Source organism: Mandrillus leucophaeus, unplaced genomic scaffold, assembly GCF_000951045.1.
Source record: "Mandrillus leucophaeus isolate KB7577 unplaced genomic scaffold, Mleu.le_1.0 Scaffold324, whole genome shotgun sequence".
Taxonomy (NCBI): Eukaryota; Metazoa; Chordata; class Mammalia; order Primates; family Cercopithecidae; genus Mandrillus; species Mandrillus leucophaeus.
In genome coordinates, this window is record NW_012103410.1 from 1002712 (window position 1) to 1029431 (window position 26720).

The 26720-nt window shown below is 39.7% G+C and overlaps 1 protein-coding gene across 1 annotated transcript in view; it reads left to right on the top strand.

The window, feature by feature from the left end:
- Positions 1-26720, top strand: part of LRP2 (low density lipoprotein receptor-related protein 2) — a 214594-nt gene that overhangs the window by 149951 nt on the left and 37923 nt on the right. Inside the window, exons 48-61 of the mRNA XM_011988152.1 lie at positions 1586-1787; positions 5465-5760; positions 7727-8243; positions 11408-11560; positions 12084-12254; positions 15683-15906; positions 17117-17294; positions 18311-18507; positions 19570-19815; positions 20510-20638; positions 21597-21716; positions 23046-23162; positions 23893-24009; positions 25034-25171. Of these exons, the coding sequence (XP_011843542.1) occupies positions 1586-1787; positions 5465-5760; positions 7727-8243; positions 11408-11560; positions 12084-12254; positions 15683-15906; positions 17117-17294; positions 18311-18507; positions 19570-19815; positions 20510-20638; positions 21597-21716; positions 23046-23162; positions 23893-24009; positions 25034-25171 (2805 nt within the window). The remainder of the gene's footprint in view (positions 1-1585; positions 1788-5464; positions 5761-7726; positions 8244-11407; positions 11561-12083; positions 12255-15682; positions 15907-17116; positions 17295-18310; positions 18508-19569; positions 19816-20509; positions 20639-21596; positions 21717-23045; positions 23163-23892; positions 24010-25033; positions 25172-26720) is intronic.

The following is a 26720-nucleotide window of genomic DNA, read 5'->3' on the forward strand; positions in this document are numbered from 1 at the left end:
ACGATCGAAGATTTCTTAATTGAATGGACACTGATAGAATGTTATCTTTGTTTCTCCATGCTGGGAGTGTTTGATATCATCCACTTAAATGCTTCAGAGTAATGAGAAATGACTTTATGTTTACTTTCTTTCTCTTACATTTGGCTAATGGACGTAACGTCCTACATTTCTAGGGAAATTTACTTTATTTTTTATTTTTTATTTTTTGAGACAAGGTCTTACTCTGTTGCCTGGGCTGGAGTGCAGTGGCGGGATCATGGCTCAGTGCAGTCTCCACCTTCCAGGCTCAAGCAATCCTCCTCCTTCAGCCTCTCAAGTAGTTTGGATCATAGGCCCACCACCATGCCTGGCTGATTTTTTATATTTTTTTGTAGAGATGAGGTCTCACTATATTGCCCAGGCTAGTCTCAAACTACTAGGCTCAAGCAGTCCTCTTGCCTTGGCCTCCCAAAGTGCTGGGATTACAAGCGTGAGCCACTGCACCCAGTGGTTGGCCACTCTTAATAGCAACCTTCACAGTATAACAATGGACTGCTTCTAGTTTCCTTCATCACCTTAAAGCCGTATGGAGGGAGGGGTGTTACGCCTCTTGAGTAGAAAATGGAACATCATTTTCATTACCAACAGGGTATGGAAGTCTTAGCTAGTCCAAGAACTAATCAGAATGTCTTTCTATGGTAGGGCAATAGACTCAGTGACTCCCTGCTGCTTGCATCTGATGGCACCCTCCTGTGTTGTGACTGTGGGGGTGGGTCACAACTCCACATTTACTCTATCCACCCTGTCCACTGACATGGGTGGTTGACAGCTGCACATACATGGATTGTGGCGTGTGCATTTCTCCCAGCTGTCTTTACCAACATCTCCTTCTTTCTTTTGTTTCCTATTCACCCGCGATGAGACTGGATAAAACACCTGTTCTTTTGTTTTGTGGACACTAATGACTCGATGTCAGTATCTCATCTCTTTCCTCATAGCATCATGGTTTCTGACAACTCTGTTAACATATGCCTTTCCTCTCCACCCCAATACTGCTTGGGGTGGTAGCTATAATGTAGTTGAAAAAGCACCAAATTTGGAGGAGAAAGACCTAGGTTTGAAGCCCTAGCTCTTCACGTAGTTCTATGACTTTGAGACATCCAGTTAACCATCTTGGGCTTTAGTTTTCTCATCTATACAACTGGTGTAACAATACCTATCTCACATTGTGCTTGTGTGATTATACTTTGTAAACTAAAAAAAGTTACCAAAATATAAGGCGTTTGGTGTCCAATCAACAAAATGGTAGTGGTTTTCTGAAGCCCTAAGGGAAAAAGTATGACCATTCTAATGTATTTTATGGAAAAATAAATGAGATGTTTTATTATATTGATTTCTTTGAAAAAGCCAGGGTCCAAAGCAATTAAAATGGAACCTTTGGAGGTATTTGTATTATGATCTATTATTATAGTAGCAATGTAATTTGTCTACGTGTTTTCCTCCCATTTCCTTTCATCCTTAGAATGGTAAGTAACATTAAAGAAAAGAGAATTAACTGCTGCACTGAGCTCTCATGCTTTCTGATTCTTGCGTGCTTTGGTTTCAGAGAATCAAAACTGCTCGGATTCCGAGTTCCTCTGTGTAAATGACAGACCTCCGGAGAGGAGGTGCATTCCCCAGTCTTGGGTCTGTGATGGCGATGTGGATTGTACTGATGGCTACGATGAGAATCAGAATTGCACCAGGAGAACTTGCTCTGAAAATGAATTCACCTGTGGTTACGGACTGTGTATCCCAGAGATATTCAGGTGAATTGAGGATTCAAAAGTTACCCAGCAAGCCTCAAATGTCCATGGGGGCTGGGCTTACTTACCTATTAGGCACAGTGGCCACAGTGCCCAGGGCCCATGTTGCTTTTGGTGGCCTATGAAAATGTTTGGATTCCTTTTAAAATCAAGAGGAAAAAAAAACCTTTTACATCAAAGAAAGTATTTTAATATATAATATTAACATATCTGGGTTTATACAGTATGACTGCATTAAAATGAAAAGAAGTTAGATACTTAAATAAATTGTTAATATATAATATCATTAACAATTTAAAATTAAATACAATTTTTGATATTTTTATGGAGGAAGGAGCCCAAGAAGGCAAAAATGCCTAGGGCCTGTGAAAGACAGAATCTGGCCTTGCAAAGGGGGTTGGGGAGATTAGTGGAGAGGGCTTGAGGTAAGAATTCTTTCTTGAAGCTGGTGACCCGCTTAATTTTCCACTTGGAGTAGTGGCATTGGTATTACAAGAATGGTTTCACTCTCCTTTCTCTGCTATAAGAAAAATAACAGCATAAGCATGGTGATAAATAGAGCTTGGCTGTTAGGCTCAGGGTCAAGCAGAGGCAGGTGGAGTGAACTGAGACAATGTCTCCAACTAAGGATGCAGACATTGATCAATATCATGCAGGAGGGCTGGGAGGCCAGATTTTCTGATGCTGTTTTTGAGAGAAGTTGGAAATCTGGATTTTCATATGAAATAGTCTGATTTTAAAGCTGGAAGCAAATTTTAAAATTCTTGAAACACTATGTGAGTCAAACAGATTTGGCTCACAGCCTGCTGGTTTGGGGGACCACTCCTGCAATGTTCCATTGTTTGACTTCTTACCTCTTTCTCCAAATGGGCCTCTTCAAACAGTTCATATACATTCTTAACGTCCCAACTTCTCATCATCCCACTTAACAAATACTTAGATTATGGAAGGAAATGGAGAAGAAGAACAATTTGTAAGTTTCAATCCTGATTGACTAGGAGAATAGTAAGAGCATTAGCAAAAGTAGGGGAGTCCAGAAAGGAGCTTGCTCAAAGTGGAAGGTGAGTTTGACATAGTAAGACTTCCTGAGGTGAAAGTATGTCTTAGGCATTTGGGCACAACTGGAGCCATGAAGAGGTACTGCTTGTGCCAAGGACTGTTAAGGGACACACAGGCACATTGAGAGCAACAGGAATGGCCAGTTTACATCATGCGAAGGAAGACAATGGGAAAGATATACTAAGTAGGCACAAGATCAGAGCAGCAGAGTCACAGGGGCCATTGACTGGAGGGGCAGACAGCTCATCAACAGGCGCTAATGTACCACTGGAGTCCAGTGTGGTGTACGATTGTGTGTTTATTGTGGTGGTCCTGAGGAAGGAGGAGGAGGTGAAGGAGCAGGGACTCAGTAGTAATTTAACAAGTGGATAAATGCTATCAAGAAAATATACTCTGTGCGTGATTCATCCTCTGATAAGTGGACATTGCTGAGAGGTGGTAGTTTGTGAATTGACAATCCAAAGACATTCAAGAGATAGAGCTGTCTTCTTTTGTAGTGAAACTGCAGTAGAATATGCTTTGTTTGTATTTAAGTAATATGGATGTAAAGTGTAGATTTTTATTTTTTGCAGCTAAAGTGGATAATTCTTTGTCTATATTTTCTCCCTACTGCTCAAGAGTTCTATTGTGTTGCACTTCTATAGTTTTTGTGAATTTGGTAAATAGCTAATAGCATTAGTCTTAGATGTAAATATGTTCTGAATACCTAGGCTTAGACTCTAGGCACAAGCACTGTAGCAGGTGTTGATTTTGATCAGACTCCAAGTTATCTCCTTTATTCCTCCCATTCTGAGCTTTCTGGGTTCTTCCTTTATCGTTACTATGACCTCACAGCACAGTAACATTTCCTCCCTCCCTTTCTTTCTTCCTCCCTTGTTCCTTCCTTCACTTTCTCTCCCTTTCTCTCCCTCTCTTTCTTTTTTTTCTTGAGATTTCTGAATTTCCTTGGAAAGGGCTACAGTAGAAGAGAAAAAAAAAATACTGTTTGTTTGAAAACCTGAGCTATCAGCTTTTAAATAAGTCCAAAATCTGTGTGTCTGGAGTAGCCTCCACTAGGTGTGCTGTTAGTGTGCATCTCCTTGCTTGCTTGGCAGAAAGTGTGCTCTCCATTTTGTACGGTGGGACAGGAGATCATTTTTCCTATTGACTTTTTTTTTTCTTGACTCATTACTGATGCTGCTGAAAAACATGGATGATAAGACTGAGGGACGACAATTTGGGGGTGAGCGAGAATACTGACTTGCAATAGTGTCTGAAAGCTTGGTGATTTGCTTGGTGACTTGTTTTTCCTCATACATTGGATCTAAATTAGAGAAAGGAAAGCACTGGTGTTTTCAAACCATTTGGAAATGAGTTAAATAGCTCCCGGGAGACCAAATGGAGCCGAGCCAGTCTGCCTTGACCACAGCTTTCTTCACAATTACGTGCACACATTTTGCTGTAAATCATGTTGACAAGGCCCTGGGTTTATGGATGGCAGTGCTGGTTAGCAGGCCTAGTTATAGGTCAGTTGTAAAACTGACCACATTCACCGTTGTTGCCTTCACATCTCGTAATGCTCTATGTGTCACTCCTATGCTTTCTATGCTAAATTGTTCAAAACCATTAGCTTTGTTCATTCCTATCAAAGATTCCTTTATGCTTATGTGAGACCCCCTTTAGACATCACAACTTTTATGGGATCTTGGAGTAATATGGAGAAGAAAGGCCAGTTTGGCTCACAAAACTTCAGGAAACTATATTGTTATAATGATGCCTGTGTATGTTAGGTCTCGAGATAGCTTCTAGTACTACAGCATGCCTTCTTCCTTGGCCAGTGTGCCATACTAACCTACTAGCTTGCTTTCATTTACATCACCATGAAGACTCACATCTCATGATAGATGGCAAAAGTGTAATGAAAGATGGAAGGAACAGGACTAACAATGTAAACGTTATTCCAGTGGGAAGATATGTGTTCTTAGAGGACACACCCAATAATATTATTTATAATATGTAGCACTCACCCTATGAGTATCCACTTGGGTATGGGCACTTTTATCATGTGATTACCCAGTACATTGCCAGTACCCACTGGCTATCTCATTATCTGTTGAACATAGATAGTGCCAGTGTTCATAAGCTGTCTCATAGATCTGATGTATACCAAAATTACAAAAGTTGTATTTAATTAGTTTATCAACTAAGGGGAAAATGAATACAATTATTTTTAATGGCTATAGACCTCCTAATGGTCTATAGCTATTAAATGGTAGCATTTAATGGTAGCATTTCTAATGGTAGCAGCCAGCCCTTGAGGAAGTTGTATGGAATGCCAAATATTGGATTCTTCTGGAATTGGTGATTAGTGGGGTAGATGAAGATGTTGGGGGAAAGGGGACCAAGGACACTGGTGATCTTTTTTTTATTATTATATTACTTTAAGTTCTAGGGTACATGTGCACAACGTGCAGGTTTGTTACATATGTGTACATGTCCCATGTTGGTGGGACACTGGTGATGTTTTTAAAATGGTTGATCTGGCATTTAGGTAGATGGAGAAGGAAACAAAGCTCCAAGTGGGTAACAGTTGAGGTTTATTGTCAACCTCTCTAAAAGTGGTACTGGATCTCATGATACAGGTGTGACCGGCACAATGACTGTGGTGACTATAGTGATGAGAGGGGCTGCTTATACCAGACCTGCCAGCAGAATCAGTTTACCTGTCAGAACGGGCGCTGCATTAGTAAAACCTTCGTCTGTGATGAGGATAATGACTGTGGAGATGGATCTGATGAGCTGATGCACCTGTGCCACACCCCAGAACCCACGTGTCCGCCTCATGAGTTCAAGTGTGACAATGGGCGCTGCATTGAGATGATGAAACTCTGCAACCACCTGGATGACTGTTTGGACAACAGCGATGAGAAAGGCTGTGGTGAGTACAACAGAGGATTTGGGGAAAGGATACAGGGGAGACTGAATATGGATTCTTAACCCTTTATGACTTAGACTTTCCAACCTGTCCTCTAACTACAAAGTTACCATAAAATCACTATTCCTGGTATAGCAAAAGGTACCAAGGTTTTTTTGGTATATAAGATGCGGACACACATTTTTTTGGACCAATTCTTTACTTAGATAGTCATTAGAGAGAACAGAAGATGGACAAATATTCAGGCCATCATTTAACATTGCCAAATAAGGTACTCGAGAATGAAGAGAACCATGTTGATTCTCTTGAATCCCTGTAATGACTTTTTGCCTGAAGCATCCCTCTGCTAGGACTCCTTGGCCTGTTCTTCATTTTTGTCCTCAGGTAATTGAATGGGAGAGTTTAATATCCCTCTCACCCCAACCACCGCAAGTAAAGCAGTTGAGAATCCATAACATGGGTATTTTTTGCTTAGCACCATCTTGAACTCCATAATATTGGCAATTCATCCTGTTTGTGGTGTTTAATCCTGGTAATCATTGTTTCATGTATGTTGGTATTGTCTCTGTAATAACAATTTAAATATTTTGAGAGAGAGAGACCATATCATTTCATTTATTTTGTTTTCTTTATTTCACTGGTTAATCGTCAGTACTCGTTGAAAGTATTTGCCTAATTGACCCGGAAGTATATAATGTAGTTTTTGTCCTTATATGAAAGATAAGATTCATATGAAATAACATTAAAATTAAATGCTAGACAGAAACTGCTGTGGAAATGTAGAGAAGAGTATATCTAGGCATAATATTAAAAAAATCTGTGCAGCAAACCACCATGGCGTGTGTTTACCTGTTATAACAAACTTGCACATCCTGCACAGGTACCCCTGAACTTAAAATAAAAGTTGAAGAAATAAAATGAAAAAAATTTAAAAATCATCTAAAACTGGCTTTTGTTCCATTATAAGAAAAACTTCTACAAATTTCTACCAAAGTTTCAAAAACCATTTAATAATTAAGAAAAACGTGTGCTATATTATACATTTATACAAAAATCATATGGAAGTTTTAAATGTTTAGTCCTAATTCATATAGATTCCCATTGCATTTTAATTAATTTTGCCTTACCTAAACTGTAAGAATTAAATTCCCAATAGTACATAATTGAAATTAAAATTTTTAGTTTGAAGAGGAAGTGATCTCATTAGGTCTCTTCCAAACCTATGAAACATTCACTCTTACAACTAGAAGGAGTCCTAGTGATCTTCTGTACCCTCTTCTCTTTGCAGATGATAAGACTGTAGCCCATAGACAGGAAATGAATTGTTTGGGGGGTGCACAGTAAACTAGTGGCAGAGCTTGGTCTGATATTTGGATCATGGATTTTGCAGTGCATGAAGTTTTAATCTATTGCTCCTTGATGAATAGAGAACTAATAAGAACATGCGCTCCTCCCTCTGTAGATCGTTTTTGGGTGAGGTTGCCCACGTGTTACAGGACCAGCCAGAGGGACATGTAGTGTTGTGTTGCACCTAGTGTTGAGCTGATGCCATCTTGTGAGAGGCAAATGTGTATATCTCTTTGTGGTTCCGTGTTCAGTGATGTCACACTGGAAGCCTGAGCTTGACCATGGTGTGAGCAGTCACACTGGAAAATGCTACAAATCAGAGCATTTAGAAAATTTTCCCTGAGCCCTGTTTGACCAGCACACTGGCCAGCCTCTTTTCTTCTCCTCTTCTTTCTCATTTCTCCTATATTAGTTGTTTAAACTGCTGATGAAGGAGTAAGTTGGTGAGGAAGTTGAAAAATAGTGACTTTTCAATAATCCACAGTATTTGGAAGTCTGTGTTGTCTGTCTTAGCATGGTTCATTAAGAATTGGCACTATTTAGTAGAATGTTGACTTTGAACCATTACAGTGAGTTGGTTGTTGATATTTTAGGATCTCTAAGAATTGCCTTTTACCTACAGGCGTTAATGAATGCCATGACCCTTCAATCAGTGGCTGCGATCACAACTGCACAGACACCTTAACCAGTTTCTATTGTTCCTGTCGTCCTGGTTACAAGCTTATGTCTGACAAGCGGACTTGTGTTGATATTGATGAATGCACAGAGACGCCTTTTGTCTGTAGCCAGAAGTGTGAGAATGTAATAGGCTCCTACATCTGTAAGTGTGCCCCAGGCTACCTCCGAGAACCAGATGGAAAGACCTGCCGGCAAAACAGTAACATCGAACCCTATCTCATTTTTAGCAACCGTTACTATTTGAGAAATCTAACTATAGATGGCTATTTTTACTCCCTCATCTTGGAAGGACTGGGCAATGTTGTGGCATTAGATTTTGACCGAGTAGAAAAGAGATTGTACTGGATTGATACACAGAGGCAAGTCATTGAGAGAATGTTTCTGAATAAGACAAACAAGGAGACAATCATAAACCACAGACTACCAGCTGCAGAAAGTCTGGCTGTAGAGTGGGTTTCCAGGTAAGAAAACACTGATGAGCTTTTTAAAAGTTAAAAATTAAAAAAAAAAAAAATTCTAACCACGTTTTCATGTTGATAGGAAATTAATTTTTCAACTTGGGTTAATATGCAGATACATTCAATGTTTCTGCAGGTTTATTTTCTGCTTTGTATGTGATACTCAAATGAGAGATACAGAAGAGAATATCTAATTATTTTAAAATTTATAGTATCATTTTTATGGAAAGAGGAATTGCAAGGGAAGAGAATTCACTGTTGCTGGCCATTCACTTAACTGGAGATGATATGAAGGGACAATTCATGCATTCACTGGTGCATTCACAGTCGTCACTTCCTGAGTCCCTCCCACATGCCCAGTGTGATGACAAGCAGCAGGGGTTTTGAGGGGAACAAGGCAGACATGGCCCTTGCTCTCCTGAAGTGCATAGGCTTGCTTACGATACTAGTCATTGGCTGGGAGCAGTGACTCACGCCTGTAATCCCAGAACTTTGGGAGGCTGAGGTGAGAGGATCGCTTGAGCCCAGGAATTCAAGACCAGCCTGGGCAATATGGCGAAACCTGTCTCTATGAAAAATGAAAAAATTAGCGAGGCATGGTGTTGTATGTCTGTAATCCCAGCTACTCATGAGGCTGAGGTAGGAGGATCCCTTAAGCCCAGGAGACGGAGGTTGCAGAGACCGAGAATATGCCATGGCACTCCAGCCTGAGTGACAGAGTGAGACCCTGTCTCAAAACAAAACAAAACAAAATGAAACAAAAAAACCAACCAATGCTAGTCATTCCCAGCATGGGCTGGTCATGAGAACTGGAGAATGGCTAACGCGAGACTCTTGTTTTGAGATTGCCCTTCTGGAAACTGACAGGCTTTAAGGCAGGCCGGTGGTATTTTAACTAAACTACCAGATCAACCACACTTCTTAACATTTCTATTGAATATCAAATCTATCAGATTCTTAGCAGCATAAACTAATTGGCCTTGTAGTCAATAGACATCAATCTGCAGGCACTTATGCTGTAAAGATTCTTGCTGCAGTCAACCTAGACCTCCAGAGGACTCCTCTCCACATCCTCCTATTTGACCCCCTTAAGGGTAAAGATCCTAAAGTGGGTGGGGAGAGTTGGCTTCCCAGTTCTCCCTGACCAGTAGCTGGCCTGACATAGGTGCTGAGTGCTTGCTGAATAATGAATGAAACATTGACTAAGCATTCCTATTGTATGTATCAGTTCCTGTTTCACATATCCTACGTGTCAAAAAGTATAGTGATTAATGATTTCCAGGAACAGAACTGAACATGGTACTGTTCTTGTCACCATCCTTTGTTCCAGTGCAGAAAAAACAATATTTGGACTATAAGATATTGTCATTTAGCCCTCTCTCTCAGAAACTGCTAGAATGACATTTCTCTCGACTTTCAGCTACTTTCCTCTCTATTGAGGTGTGTTCTTGATCAGAAGAGAATTAAATACATGTGAGGAAGATGGGCAAGAAAGTCTAGGTGAGGGTAGGGTAAACTTTTCTTGAAAGTCCAGGAGGGTGCACAACCAGGATCACTGTTCCTGAAAGCACAAAAGCAGAATGGAGCTCAGTTATGTTTACTTTGGTAGGGGGCAGTTCTGAGATACTAGCTACACTGAAATTAGCAACAATTTTTCTTCTCCAATATTAATAAAGATTTCTGCTGTCAACACTAGGGTGTTTGGTTTCCATTTGATATAACTTTTTAAACCACTATTATGTACATTGGAAGATACTGTTGGCTCTCAGTTATCTTAATTTTTCCAGTAGTGGATATGGAATATCTTCTCCATGTTTTCTTGAGAAGAATCTGTTCACAGGGTGTCTTTTGACTGTGGAATAAAGAGAAATTAATGGGAAAACAGTAAGCTCAACAGAGTAGAGTGCCCTATGGGGTATCCAGTCTACCAGGACTTGAATGGTAATAGCAACAGGAATAATAATACAACAGGAATAATAATAGCAACTCCTTCTAAGCCTGTTGTGATCTGAAATAATGTAATGTTTTAAAAAGTCCCTGGTCTAAGGCCTGGCATTTAGCAAGTGTTCAATAGTTAGCTACTATTATTGTCACTGTTCTTAGTGTCTAGTGATGGAATCCAAGGTTATAGCCATCTCATTAATCAGGATTTAGTCATTTACCCAAGTGAATTAACTGGCAAGACTTGTACATATATGGATACTCATTCCTTCTTGCTCAAGCCTGAAGCGATGTTACTATCCCAACTATTCAGATATCCAGCATGTATGGGTAAGGGCGTACTTATTGCAAAGAGGCATTCAGGTCTTTTGGAAGGGAAATCATTCTCCTTCTGGTTGGAATTGGTTATCAAATCCTAAATGACCTTCTCATTATAGGGGCATTTAACCCTTTGGAAGGTAATGGATACTATAAGACTCTGGTGAAAACCGTGGGCCCCTTTAGAAAGTACACAGATCCCCAAAGCTGGCTTCTCTGATTCTGGGTAAAGACCTTGGGTTAAGAACACTTACCTTATAAGAAAAATAAATTTTATTGAATAAAAATATATTTATAACAGAAATATCCTTGCGGTAGCAGTTTCTAACAGATCCTAATATGTTTCTAAAGCTTCTTAGGTTTGATTAAGTAAAACGTGTCACAGGTTAAGAAACTCATTTTGACAGCCTGTCTGACAGAGGCAGGGATGTCTCTTTATCCTAAGGGTGTCATAATCTTTATCTTAAGGAAGTCATAATTCAGAGTTTCTCTGTGCAGTTTCAGTGACACACTTAGACAAGTCTGTTTCCTTGACTCCACCATTTAAACTGTAATTCATGATACTCACCTCTGCTTCCCTGTTCTGCTAAGCCTTTGCATTGCCTGGAGAGGGTGCCTTATGCTGCATGAGGAAAGTAAAACCAGCCCCGTCGAATGAGGTGTGTCCCCAGTATTGTCCACATGACACCACCTTAAAGTGGGAATTATTGCACACAGTCTTGCACCCTTTGTTGCCTCACTGCAGGAAGACCAACTTCCTATTTTCCCCTGCCCTCATTTGCCTGAAGAAAGGTGACTTCTAACAACTGTCTGTGATTCTCAGGTAGCTTGGATAGGAAACTGCGTGGCTAAATATGTCCCATTTCACAAAGTGACTGTATTGGTTAACTCCTGGCTCTTCATTTTAGAAAGCTCTACTGGTTGGATGCCCGCCTGGATGGCCTCTTTGTCTCTGACCTCAATGGTGGACACCGCCGCATGCTGGCCCAGCACTGTGTGGATGCCAACAACACCTTCTGCTTTGATAATCCCAGAGGACTTGCCCTTCACCCTCAATATGGGTATTGTCTCCCTGCAATCCTGGGCTTTTCTTTCACCTCCTTATTCCGCCTCTGTTACCAAAAAGGCTGTTCATATGGCTATCTCAAGGCCAATGTCTTGCTGGGGTTTGTCTTCTGCTTTTCCTACTTGGTAAATCATTTAGTGTAATGAGTAGAAGCATGGCTTCTTCAAATCATCATCATCAGCTGTTCTGTTTTCTTTGCCCTGACACACTTTTGCACTTTTCGAGTCCTGTATTTTGGCTGTGTGCAAAGAAAATTGTGGTTTTAGAAAACCAATTTCTTTACTGGACTCTCTATGTCAAAGCCACTGAAATCCAGTTAATTGTGTTTATTTGTGAACGTTTTCTGTACATTGTCCCCTTCCTTTATCTTTTTTAGATTATTTGCTGTTAGCTCTCTTTCCTTTCTGAGGGGCTCTACAGAATGCAGACTCCATTTCTCTAAATGGAGAAAAGGTGTGTATTTTGGCTACTGATTTCTTTTGGCATCAGGGACTGACCTTTTGTGTTTGCTCTGACAGGTACATCTACTGGGCAGACTGGGGTCACCGCGCATACATTGGGAGAGTAGGCATGGATGGAACCAACAAGTCTGTGATTATCTCCACCAAGTTAGAGTGGCCTAATGGCATCACCATTGATTACACCAATGATCTACTCTACTGGGCAGATGCCCACTTGGGTTACATAGAGTACGTACATAGAAAAGCATAAAACAATTGTGTGACTGTTTATTTCAAACATCAGAGCTTGTAATTCCAGTCTATTAGTCCCCTCTATTGTCTAACTGACCTGTTTGTTGGAAGTCATTGGGAGGAAGTCACCCTTCTAACTAAAACTCCTGAGCTCTATGGGGGTGGTGCAGTAAAAAGAGGGTGAACTTTTAAATCATATGGATCAGGGTTTATGACCTGGTGTTTTCACTTCTTATTGTTTTTTTTTTTCATCTAGAAAACGGAGCTAATAATCTCTCCCCATGGTAGTCAGCTCAGTGTGCAACTCATCTTAATTTTTTTATCTCTTTACTTTGCTCTCCCCTATGAAATATATGATTAATTTTAGTATTTGAGGAAAGGAAAAGAATAAAAGGATTTGGAAAACTTTCCCTAAAATACTTTGGCACATTTATGGTTAAGTGCAATGCAGTATTTTAGGTAGCAGTAGAGTCTGTTAACATTAATCCAATATGATAAGGCATTTACATCTTTCTGGTAATAGGATAATTTTTTTAAGTGTGTTAAATATACTGTTCAATAAAAATACTCATTGTAAAAAAGATGATATGCATTATTAATCAACAGTTAATCAAGAATACCCATATTGAGGGTTTAGTTTGAATTTTGCTAGTTATGGCCTAGTTGGACCATAGTAATGTCTTCTGCATAAGCATTTATGGATAGCGATCCAGGAACAGCCTGTTGCATTCAAAAGCATGGAAATGCCATTCATTCAGTAGAGCTATTTCAAAGTTTTTTATTTTATTTTATTTTTTAGAAATTCCTTTCTTCTGTTATGTTTATTTTGCTGCCAAAGTCAGTGTAGAAAAGTTTGGAGTTCTCTAACACCGTATTCCCTTGGGACATGCCACTGGAAAAGAAGGAATACCTGGCACACATGCTAGTGCTCTTTCTTCCTGTGCTCATGGCAGGCATAGTTAATCAATTCCAGAACTTTCCCTTGAACTGGTTCATTTGCTACACTAAGGTAGCCCTTAGCATTCTCATTGCAGAATTTACTGTAGCAGATACTAACTCACTCTTAGGGTAGAGATTAACTTTAATTAGAAGCAGTGAAATATTATTTCTAGTTTACTTATACCATTTTGATGTGATATACTGATGGTAATACTCTTAGCCCTTCCCACAGTGTGTGTATCCTCTCTTAAAAGGCACATCAGAGAGCTGAGTTAGCTTTCCATGCAATCCTATATTGAATTAGTAGAAGCATCAAGATGTTCAAAGGAGCTTCAACAATTTTCTGACTGACTTTTATTGTTCTTTGGATCATATAGATTTTTCTTGGTTTTGAAAGCTTAGTAGGTTTCACTCAGTGTACCTTTAGACAGTGTTTCCAGGAGCATTAGAGACGAAAAAAGGAATTTTCTAGTTGTACAGTATTCTGTTTACTTTTTGATACAATCCAATATAGATTATTTGTGTAGATGGATTATAAAATTTAGGCAGTAGATTTCAGTCTAAAAGTCAAATCATAATATGAGGCACTGTGATCTGGGAATAAAGGAAACTTTAATATTCATGAGCCATGTTAAATTGGTTACCTCTTAGAGAGGTAGCAATGCCTGTGTTCAGAAATATATTTCATAGACACATAAAGCAATAGATTTTTATAGAGCATCCAATTGATTCCTTGTACATCTTGGGATGCACCAACACATCATTGGAGCTGTGCCTGTAGTTCTACTCTTACTTATTTTTTTTTTGAGATGGAGATTTGCTCTTGTTGCCCAGGCTGGAGTGCAATGGCATGATCTCAGCTTGCTGTAACCTCCGCCTCCTGGGTTCAAGCGATTCTCCTGCCTCAGCCTCCCAAGGAGCTGGTATTACAGGCATGCACCATCATGCCTGGCTAATTTTGTATTTTTAGTAGAGACAGGGTTTCTCCATGTTGGTCAGGCTGATCTCGAACTCCCGACCTCAGGTGATCTGCCTGCCTCAGCCTCCCAAAGTACTGGGATGACAGGCGTCAGCCACCACGCATGGCCGTGTAGTTCTACTCTTGACAAAAAATGCTCATAGAGGTATCTGAGGTCTCTCTACAGAGATTACAAAGGAACTGAAAGGGAACGTCTCAGGACTACTTTCTGGTCTATGATTTTTTTAAAAAAACAGATGGTGGCTAGGTGCAGTGGCTCACACTTATAGTCCCCGCATTTTGGGAGGCTGAGCAGGGCAGATTGCATGAACTCAGGAGTTCAACAACAGCCTGGGCAACATGACAAAACCCTGTCTCTACAAAAATTACAAAAATTAGCTGGATGTGGTGACACCTGCCTGTAGTCCCAGCTACCCAGGAGGCTGAGGTAGGAGGATCACTTGAACCCAGGAGGAGGAGGAGGTCGCAGGGAGCCAACATTGTGCTACTGCACTGCAGCTTGGGTGACAGAGTGAGACTGTCTCTAAATAAATAAATAAATAAATAAATCAGATTGTGACTGATTTCTGGTCATTTACCTGCATCCGTATCAACAGAGGTCAAGCACATCTTCAAGTTTTCCTATGGCTTCTATAAGTTACCATAAATTATATTTTAGGAAATATTTTTAACATTGCATGGCTAACATTATCAGATTTCTTAGTTGATAGCTTGTTCTATCTCCTGTTTGAATTTTAGGATATGTTCCAAATTTTTAAAATATTAAATTGTCACTATTTTAGAAATGATTTGTGATATAGACCCATAGTAATGAAAGCCCTTGGAACTGAGAGGACTTGGGAATTTGGCTGTGGATCCTCTGTAATATATTGAAATCAGAGAACCTTCTCTGGAGGTTTGTTCATCTGGAAAAGTATTCGCTAATGGTGCCATGGCACGATTAATAATAAATGTCCTGCTGGTGTTTGCAAAGTTAACCCTGCAGGCCTCTAAGTTGTGTTCCCCTCAGGTTATACTGAGAACCCAACTATCTCCTAGAATAGCATCCCCTCCGGAATGTTAATGAGAAGGTAGAATTCCAGTACAATATTGCTGTCTTCTGATTTCTTCCAACGGTGTTGGAAGAAACAAGAATGGTGTTCACCCCAGGATATCAAAAGGGTGCTTAATGAGGAACATCAACATAAGAGGCTGTAAACCTGCAATAGCTATACCAGCTTCATCTGCAGAAAAGCAGCTGTGGTTAGGAATTAGTGATTATTTAAACTCCTGACACTATTCCTATTTTGTTAAGCATTGCCTTTTCACTTCTACATCTTTTGTTCAATTCAAATAAATCCTTTAATTTTAGTTTTTGTTTTAATTAAAGACTAGGAATTTTGAGGATCTGAACTTATGTTATCTCTAGGAGGTAGAATTTTGTTGATTTGTGAATTTGTTTATCCTGCAAGACATTAGAGGAGAGGGATTACCTTCATCAGGTAACTGTTTCTGCTTACTGCTGCAGGTACTCTGATTTGGAGGGCCACCGTCGACACACAGTGTATGATGGGACACTGCCTCACCCCTTTGCTATTACCATTTTTGAAGACACTATTTATTGGACAGATTGGAATACAAGGACAGTGGAAAAGGGAAACAAATACGATGGATCAAATAGACAGACACTGGTGAACACAACACACAGACCATTTGACATCCATGTTTACCATCCATATAGGCAGCCCATTGGTGAGTAGGTGACTGAGGGGTTTGGCATAGTTGCCTTGGGTTATGTGCATGTCATGATTGTCTTTAAGCATGAACTTTATGATTTACAAAGAGTTTGTGGTTACTTGTTAGTGTGTTCTTCAAAGCATATGCTGAAAGTTGACAGTAGGCAAGTATCTTGAGAGTTTATCCCTCTTCCCTGGAAAGACTACCTAGAACTCTTCTTTTTCTTAAAACTCGCTAAATTCTTCAAGATCATTTTTTTTCCTTTGTTTTTGATAAGATTTAACAGTTATTATGTTGCCATATTTACTTTTTCTATTTCTATGGGAGGACTGAAGTATTTTAAAGGAATTAAAAATATGGCATTTCAGCCCTAAATACTAAATACTAAATAAATGCATATGATATTGTGTATAAAATAGATATTATGCTTATCTTCTAGAAGATAATGTCAAGAGCAGTGCATTTTAGTGTTTTTTAAGTAAGAGAACTTGTTTTTATCAGATTGTAAACTTATATCCCTTTTTACGCAATTAAAGCAACTTTATGATTTAGAGATAATCTAGTAAAGGTCTGGAGTATATTTTGGGGATAGACTGGTTTTTGTGGGTCTGCTTTGTTGTGATGTCTTGCTAAAACTTATGATAAACTTGGAATTAAGGAAAAATGAGAATTAGCAAAATAAAGAAATTTAGTTATTTCTTTCTGGAAGTTAATATTCTTCATATAATTTTTATTAGAAGTTCAAGTAAATATTCATCTCAAAGTGGTGACCTGGAAAATTAGTAAAGATGATGCTCAGTTTATTCATCCACGTTATTTTTGGCCAAACTTCTGTTACCTATATACTTAGAATGCGGGAATGAATAAAGGATCTGTTGGAAATTAAAACTTTAACCTAGGTCTAGGCAAATGAATATAAGCTAATTTTACTGCCTGCTGTCCCAGGACTTGGAGAAACACATCTTTTCTAGTCAGAAACACCAGTGGGTATAGCGCATTTTTGGTAGCATATAAATGAGCTTTCTTAAAGCACATGATTGTTGCTTGTATAACTCTATCATCCGTTTTATTTAAGAACTTTTGGGAAAATCATAAATCTAGGATAGTTGGGGTTTTTTTATTCTCTAAGAGGTGATAAGTTTAATGTCAAGATGTGTAATCAGCTAATCTGTGTTTGATATTCTCTTTAAGCAAATGAACATACATTTTCTTCCTTTTCCACTAGTGAGCAATCCCTGTGGTACCAACAATGGTGGCTGTTCTCATCTCTGCCTCATCAAACCAGGAGGAAAAGGGTTCACTTGCGAGTGTCCAGATGACTTCCGCACCCTTCAGCTGAGTGGCAGCACCTACTGCATGCCCATGTGCTCCAGCACCCAGTTCTTGTGCGCTAACAATGAAAAGTAAGGCTCTCTTTCCCCTCTCCTCAGTGCCTCTCTAGCCCTTGTACAGACATTGACCTTCAAGGCTCCAAGGGATGGGAGTTTTCTAATGAGACAAGATTTTGGTTAATTAACTTGATTTATGTGGAACACAGCAAGACTCTCAGCCTCCCACTTCAGATAATATTTTCCATGAATAGAAGGAGCTTGCTAACCAAACTGTTATGCATATATATACAAACTTTCATAGGAAGGAAGCAAACCGTATATTTCTCATTTTTAATTGTCCTGAGTGTTGGAGCCAGAGTGTATATAAGTACATACTGAAAAATATTCCCCAGAAGTAATAGAATTTCACTGTCTTTTCCATGCCTATGTCGGCCTAGCTCCTTAGCTGCCTATGCTAGGGGATCTAGGGTTACACATTCAAATCCATTTTTGATCATTTGTGTTTGCTATGAAACATGGCCACAGATTATTTCCTTAACAATGTCCACAGGCCATTGATGACTAGGGGACCTGAGTTACAGAGTGGCATGGAGAGAGGCATTAATGCAGATCATAGCATCTAAGATGCAGCGGTAGACGATTGTAGTGATTAAATAAGATATCTGAGATTAAGAATCTAGCATACATTTATTGTGAGAAAGACCCTCAGCAGTTGTTTTTGCCCTCCAACTTCCCAAACAATACTTTTATATCACCCTGGCAAGCAATCTGAACCAATCACTGCTCCTAGAACACAGCTCAAAACATACACTCTGTGTTTATTTATTATTTTTTGTGGACGGAATTTATTCATCATATTTAAAGCACATTTTCAGTTTGTATTTGGATCTTAAGAAACCTGTTCTATCTTGCCAAGTTATGTTTTCTCTGAAAATACACCGTTGTAACTGAGATTTAATTGATCCTCTTCTGGGGCCACGAGAGAATTCATGCATGTCATTTCTTGGAATTCAGTGTTGATTCCTTCTCTCCAGATAACTGTTGCCCCTGGTGGTTTGCTAAAAAAGTGCTGTATGTTCTCTGTGCAGGTGCATTCCTATCTGGTGGAAATGTGATGGACAGAAAGACTGCTCAGATGGCTCTGATGAACTGGCCCTTTGCCCGCAGCGCTTCTGCCGACTAGGACAATTCCAGTGCAGTGACGGCAACTGCACCAGCCCACAGACTTTATGCAATGCTCACCAAAATTGCCCTGATGGGTCTGATGAAGACCGTCTTCTTTGTGGTGTGTTGAATTGCTTTATGCCTCTTTTCCCCACTTCTATGTTGATTGTATAATTGTATACAATCATGATTCTGTGGGTATTTCCTGAATATCATGAACTAAAAACCAGTTCAAAGTCCTAGAAGGAAACTCGGGCTCCACCCTTTTTCTATTTTTATGAAGTGTTTTTTTTTTTTTTTTGTTTTTTTTTTGTTTTTTGGAAATCTTAAGGTTTTTACAAGGCAAATGGTTGAAGTAGATAATCAGTTGTCTCTACTGGTGGCTCTTCACCATGTGCTAGGCATTGAATCCCCTTTGAGAGCTAACACTGAGGAGGAAATGAGAGGTTTCCACCCCCATTTTTAACAGGGACTCTCAGTTGTCATATTTATTTACATTTCCATTTAAAAGGCAAAAAAAAAAAAAGTGAGCACAGCAGCTCATGCCTGTAATCCCAACAGTTTGGGAGGCTGAGGCAGGTCGATCGCCTGAGCCCTGGAGTTTCAGCCTAGGCAACATGGCAAAAGCCTGTCTCTACAAAAAATACAAAAAATTAGCCTGGCATGGTGGCATGTGCCTGTAATCTCAGCTACTTGGGAGGCTGCAGTGGAAGAATAGCTTGATCCTGGGAGGTCGAGGCTGCAGTGACAGAGATCGTGCCACTGTACTCACGCCTGGGTAACAGAGCAAGACCTGGTCTCAAGAAAAATAAATAAATAATCAAACAGGCAAAAAATAAAATTCCCCCAAACTAATAACAACACATCAATAACAGTAACAAACACAAAGTTTGAAGACTATTTTCCAGTAGGAGAATAGGGACTGAGGAAGGTATGCTTAACAGGTCAGGGCGTTCAGTTCTTATCTCTCAAGTCTTTATGCAATAAAAAGATATTTAAGAATTTGGGAGACAATAATAGTCAAAAGAAGTGCTCCATGTAGTAGTACTGGTTGATAAGTACATTAGGAAATAAGTCCTCTAAAAAGAAATCATGATCTTGCTATCCAGGATTCACTGATGTCAGTTAGGAGCTTTCATTCTTGATGCCTTCCAAGCTGATAACCAAATGTCCCTGCTCTCAGAGAATCACCACTGTGACTCCAATGAATGGCAGTGCGCCAACAAACGTTGCATCCCAGAATCCTGGCAGTGTGACACGTTTAACGACTGTGAGGATAACTCAGATGAAGACAGTTCCCACTGTGCCAGCAGGACCTGCCGGCCGGGCCAGTTTCGGTGTGCTAATGGCCGTTGCATCCCGCAGGCCTGGAAGTGCGATGTGGATAATGATTGTGGAGACCACTCGGATGAGCCTATTGAAGAATGCAGTGAGTTCCTACGGGAGGGCCAAGGCATGACCAGAGCAGGGAGACATGAGGAAACTTCCATGGGGACTGAGGGAGGACATGGAGCTTTCTTTTTCAGCCCGATGGGATGCTCCGCCTTGGCACTCCCTGCAAACTCTGGCACTGAAAGGCAGCGTATAGCTGTATGACTTGCAGGTGGAACCAGACGCTGTTTCTCAAGTGGCTAATACCTCCTTTTGATACATAGAATGTCTAACCAACCAGAATACGATACCAAGAACTTACATGTTGTATATCTACTGCTTTCTCACTTGGGCCACAGAGAAATGTTATGAGGTAGGGAAGGTGGGTGTGAACCAGTTCCATTTTACAGATGAGGAAACTAAGGTTCACATTAAGTGGATGGTCACATTACTGTTTAGTGTCAGACCTAACACTTCAACCCAGGTTTTTAACTTCAAACCCTGTTCTTCCCCAACCCCACCCACAAAGTTATACTGTAAAACAAATGAGTGGTGCTGAGATAGTGAGAAACTTGGAACTATTTTTCTGTTCATGGTAAACAGATCACATCTAAAGCAGACATACATTGCCAGAGTCAGTTTTCTTGGTAACATGGTCATTGTTACTCCTTAGTACCACAGCCTCAATGTGACAATGGAAAGTTGTTTTTTTGTACCTTCAGTTCTGACTTTGATGCCTCCTCCCTTTTCAGTGAGCTCTGCCCATCTCTGTGACAACTTCACAGAATTCAGCTGCAAAACAAATTACCGCTGCATCCCAAAGTGGGCCGTGTGCAATGGTGTAGACGACTGCAGGGACAACAGTGATGAGCAAGGCTGTGGTAGGAGGGGCTGCAGGGGAGTGGAGGGAGGGACAAGTCCACATGTCAAGCGCCATTTATTAGATGAGAGATGAGAGTGTATTTCCCATGTCATCTTTTCTTTGTTTACCTCTTTAAAAAAAATGGTTGATTCTTCTAATGACATGTTACATTTTGTAGCATTTTGCAGGGTTACTGGGAGTATTGAATTTATAGCATTTTAAATCATGCTGTCATTGAGGAAGACATTATTAAGATGTTAGAAACTTGCATAATTTCTTCCAGATGTAGAATTCTTACTCATACTTGACAAGTTTAAATTGTTTCTCTAATTTTATAAATTGGTTGAAATTGGTAGAAAGGGGTTACAGAAAAGACTTGGTATCTATCTCTAAAAACGATATTTCCAAATTAGGATATTTCTTATTTGGGGATTTTCATATTCTGAATGTCTCTCTGATTTTCCCTGTTATCTATTGGACATCTGTAGTCCCTCTGGTAACATGGGAAAGTCAGATAAAATAATGGAATTTGTCAAGATTAGTCATAGTCTAACTTGAAACCAAAGCATCTGTGAATATGTGTGTTGGGTTTAGTTGGAAGAGAAGTAAGGAAGATACTAAATTCTTTTAAGGACACTGAGTCCAATTGACTGAAGATAATATGATCAAAATATTTATTTATTATGGCATCATTTTAGCCTCCCATACCAGGCCTTTGTTGCAAATTACAAACCACATACCATTTCATTCTTTGCACAGTTCCTACCAAAGGGTATGGATTGAGTTTCAAGCGGTAGGATAGGTTCAGGGTAGCTAAAAGACAGAATATTGACCATGAATGTTGCTGGCATTCCTCTCTTTGGGAGCTTCAAGAGTGTGCTAATACAATTCTCAGGCTGTCTCACAAGGAAGCCAATACTACTTTGTGCATTTCTCTGCCAATGGTTTATGAAGTCTTTGCAATGACTGCTTTGCAGAGGAGAGGACATGCCATCCTGTGGGGGATTTCCGCTGTAAAAATCACCACTGCATCCCTCTTCGTTGGCAGTGTGATGGGCAAAATGACTGTGGAGATAACTCAGATGAGGAAAACTGTGGTGAGTGTTCACAGTCCTATGGTCCTTATGTGCCACCAGAGCTGTGATGTTTGCTTTTTGTCCATAATTCAACTGTCTATGTCATTGATCCTCAATGGGTAGGATATCAAGCTGTCTGATCTCTTTCTTTCTGCTGGTCAGTACATTTCTACTTTCTCTTCCACTAGAGACATAAGCATCTTCTCCTTCTGAGGTGTTTCAAATCAAGCTTTTGGATGAAGGTATTTACCGAAGTATATCTTTTCTGTGTCGAATTTATTCACACCCAACTTTTTTTTTCCCAAAAGAAGTTGTGGTGACTTATGATAAAGGAAAAATATAAAAAGATAAATAGAATAGAAACAGAAAACCAGGACTAGAGAAGTAGAGAGAGGAAAGGTGCTAACCCAGAGACACTGCTTCCTAAGCTCTTTCCCCAAAATGGCCTTCACAGGAGAGGAGAGAGAACTTGTGTTTGCATTATTACACTTCCTAGAATAGCTGACTGTTTTAGGAGGGCTAATAGTTAAATAACAGGACAGGTTTTAGTTTCTCCCAGTTGAAGGTATTGACTACAAGACATTGGGTAGGGAGGTTGAGGAAACGAAGTCAAGAGGCTGAGATCATATCAAACTAGATGGTCAGAACACACTCAATGTATGTTCTGAAAACAAGCTTAATGAAGCCCTGCCCAGAATGTATATCACTGACTCATGATATGCATCAATTTCTAATTGACTAATGAAATACATTCTAACGTTATTTATCTTTTGGAAGAAAGAAGTGATCACTACTTGCCATAGGCAATGAGAGATTTAGGAAGCTGACTACGTCTGCAAATATCAATTAGCTAAAAACTTATACAAAAGGGTAATCCAATTGGCATTTTGTCTTTTATTAATAAAAGTTCATGATGAATCCTATAAGAGGTTATCTAGAGTTTCATGAAATAAAAAAAAATTAAGATAAAATCAAGTTGGGCATGGTGGAACACACCTGCAGTCCCAGTTACGCAGGAGCCTGAGCTGGGAGGATTACTTTAGTCCAGGAGTTCAAAGCCAGCCTGGGCAATGTTGAAAGACCCTGTTTCAAAAAAAAAAAAAAGAGAGAGCAAGCAAGAGAGATCAAAAAATCACCTTTGGACAAACTTCTTAATAAAGGCCATTCTTTACAGACTCAAAATTAAGGTGAAAGGTCTAGTTTTGGAGGGTGAATAATTTGCCCAAGCACACCTTTGGGGCTTGGGACACAGGAGGGCGCTGGGCACCCGGGCACTTTGGCCAGCTCACACGGTGTCTCCTGTGTGTGATTCCTGGTGCACACTCATGGTCAGGTGCCTTTCCTTTCCAGCACCCCGGGAGTGCACGGAGAGCGAGTTTCGATGTGTCAATCAGCAGTGCATTCCCTCACGATGGATCTGTGACCATTACAACGACTGTGGGGACAACTCAGATGAACGGGACTGTGGTAACTGTCATTTGAGAAGCTTACCATAGAATTTTGTACTGTGACAGTGTAGGGGCTTCACATTAGTGTTTATAAGGCTTTTAGAGGAAAATGATTTTAGTGTATGTGTAATATATAAACCTTAGCATAACACCGTATCTTCTGCTCTGTATTTTCTATGCATTATTCTTAACTCATAGCAGTCTAGATCAGTCATAATAGAGGAAAATAGCAAGGAATTAAAAATTTAATTTTAATATCAACCCTTCTTAGGAGTAGATTTTAATCTGCATTAGCCTTGTGAACAAAGACGTTGATCTTGCTACTATTCCACGGAAAGTCACCTTAAGGAATATACACATACTACTATGACTGTCTTGTGTAGAGGTCAGATCGTTGAGAAAGGAATCCTAAACCCAAAGTAATTTTTATAGCTCTTTACTGATTTGGTGTTGGGTCTTAGGAAAATTAGAAAACATTGAAAATTGGGGAATTCTGATTTCTGAGGAAAAGCTTAAGAGCTGGAGATTATTTAATAGAAGGGAGCTAGATACTTCCATCTCTGTATGTTGAGTGGGGAAAGTGTGAGTTTTGAGAGTGTATTAATTTGCTAACCACAAGATGTGGGTTTGCTGTGAGCCAGTCACAGGGTGTAGATAGGAATGTGATGGAGTACCCACTGTACTCCAGGTACCTAATCTCTGCCTGAAAATGACAAGGCCTTCTCAGAATGACAATCTTTTCTCTTCAGAGATGAGGACCTGCCATCCTGAATATTTTCAGTGTACAAGTGGACATTGCGTACCCAGTGAATTGAAATGTGATGGAACCGCTGACTGTTTGGATGCCTCTGATGAAGCTGATTGTCGTAAGTCCCTAGACACATATGTAGTACTGTTTACCTGAGAGTATGGATATGATAGTTTAGACATCAGTCAGCTACCACTTCTTAGTTTAAAAGGCCATAGGTATTGTCTCTTCAGCATGCACTGATAATGATCAGTTCACCTGAGTTCTAAGTCATCATAATCATATATTTCACAATGGCCGTTCAAGTGCATTTCTTTGCTATTTTAAATGGAGAATATGTTAAGTAATTTGTGCTAACAAGGTGTTCATATATTATCAGCTACTATACAAATCATTAATTAGATAAAAAACATTTCAGGTAAAAAATATTCAAGCAATGAATACACTAGTTTAAAGAACAAGGGTGGGGTGTTAGAACATTTTGAATTTATGGCATTAAAATTTTTTTCAGTCACATCATGGGGTATAAAAATGATTAAAACTTGAAGGGGGCCAGCCCCTCCACACCTTTGGGTATTTCTCATCAGGTGGGACAAGAGACTGAGAAGACTGAGAGAGATCAAAATGGAGTTTATTATGTCTTCCTTTTCTACATAGACACAGTAACAGTCTGATCTCTCTTTCTTTTCCCTACAAAAACTGGAAAGTCAATATGATTACTCAGATTTGAATCTTTATGGCTCATTTGAATAAATGCAAACTGTTGATACATCATTATTGCCGATCCATCAACAATAACCATCATCCGTGATAACCATCCATGATAGTTATTGTTGATGATGTGGTTGCCAAAGAGGACTTTATAAATGTATGTGGGTAAAACCAGTCCTGACATTTGCCTGTAGAGACTAAGTCCAGTGCTGTCCATGCCATGGATGATTCATGCCATTGGAAACTGAGCTCTGACAACTGCCCTTAAGACATAGTCCATTCGACTTTCAGACAGGTCAAGGCCACTATACATCTTGATGAATAAAGAAGAGCAGGCTATAATGGCAAGAGCCAAAGGAGAAATAGCAGGAAGCTTTCCCAAAGTAGTCAATTTGTATAATAATTTGAATATGTCTTCTCCCCCATGGCAGCTACACGCTTTCCTGATGGTGCATACTGCCAGGCTACTATGTTTGAATGCAAAAACCATGTTTGTATCCCACCGTATTGGAAATGTGATGGCGATGACGACTGTGGCGATGGTTCAGATGAAGAACTTCACCTGTGCTGTAAGAGGGAGAGAAACGGAGTGAATGGGAGTGGTGTTGTCTGTCAAATCTCAGTGTTTCTTACATGTAGCATGTGAGCCTGGAGAGCAGTTGTACAATTGTTTAGAACTGGACACAGGATCAGCATTGGTTTTATTTCACTGGGTCTTCCAGCTTCAATTCTCTCTGTAACCTGAGAAAGTTGGGAAAACCTCCATGTTTTTAAACATTTTATGGTCTTAGAAAACAATGTCTTTAAACGAAATGTTGCTTGAAAACCCAGTGTGCATAAATAAAGGCAGGTCTGTTGTGGTTGAAGTCTGAGGAAGGGTAGGGAGGGGGCTGTACCTCTCCTGCTGTATCCTACATTGGATGCCCCTGGAAGTAACCTCTCCAAACCCCTAGAGCTTCCTGGAGCACCTTTAGAAAATGCTAAGACTTTCTTAATCTTTACAGTCACTTCCTTTTAACATGGTAAGTCAAGGCCATCTAATTCCCTCTTGCTGATTGATGCGCATATATGTACATTTTAAACCCTGCTTTTTTGTGAGTCTCAATTCAGGTACATATCAGTAGCAGTGGAGGAGGGATATTTCAAAATCACATGCCCTGGCCTCACCCTAGGCTTAGACCTGATGAAGCGAATCTCCAAGAATGAAGCCTGCACATATGTATTTTTAAAAAGCTTCTTAGCTTTTTAGTTTAGTCCCCTGGTTGAGAACTACTGATTTTAATGAAGTGAATGAAAATAGAGTTTGTTTCAGTCATTTTGCTACATGCTTGGAGTCACTGGAGAAACTCTAGGGTAATAGTTCTCAAAAGTGTCTTCCCTGGACTAGGAATGTCAGTGCCATTTGGGAACATGTTAGAAATGCAAATTCATGGGATGCACCCTATCCAAATAGAAATAAAAAATCAAGCCCAAGAGAAGTAGAGGAAAGACAGACGTTAACTCAAAGACTCTGCTTTTTAAGCTCTTTCCCCAAGATGGCCTTAATTTTGTGAGAAAATTAAGGGCCAAGCAATCTATACATTAACAGGCCCCTCAAATGATTCTGATGCAAACTAAAGTGTCAGGATTTTGTGTAAGTAAAAGCCCTAAACCTAGGAGACAAGACCTTGAGAAGCACTCCTGTTGGAAGTTCACATTGCATCTTCCATCCCCTTTCCCAGCTTCATCACTACTCATTTTTAGCCCAGAGATTTGACTTGTGAAAATGGTATGTCTTAGTATTTTGTTTCTCCTCAGAAAACTTTAATTAGTGTTCATTATATTTCACAGTTGCATCCCAACATTTTTCTTTACTTCTTAGGGACTAACCTTGTTTTGCTTTGAACTTCATGAGTCTTGAGACATATCTTAGACATGTTTAACTTTCAAAAAAGTCCTTCGGAAATCTCTTCTCTCCATAAGGTAAAGTGCCCATAGCTAGTAAAAAATAAACTTTGGAGAGTCAGGGACACAGCTACCTTAAACAATTTCCAACACTGTTTTATAATATTGAACTTGCCTTTCACAGCAAATAATTATTGCAATAGTTCTAATAACAATACTTCCAGGAACCAGCCC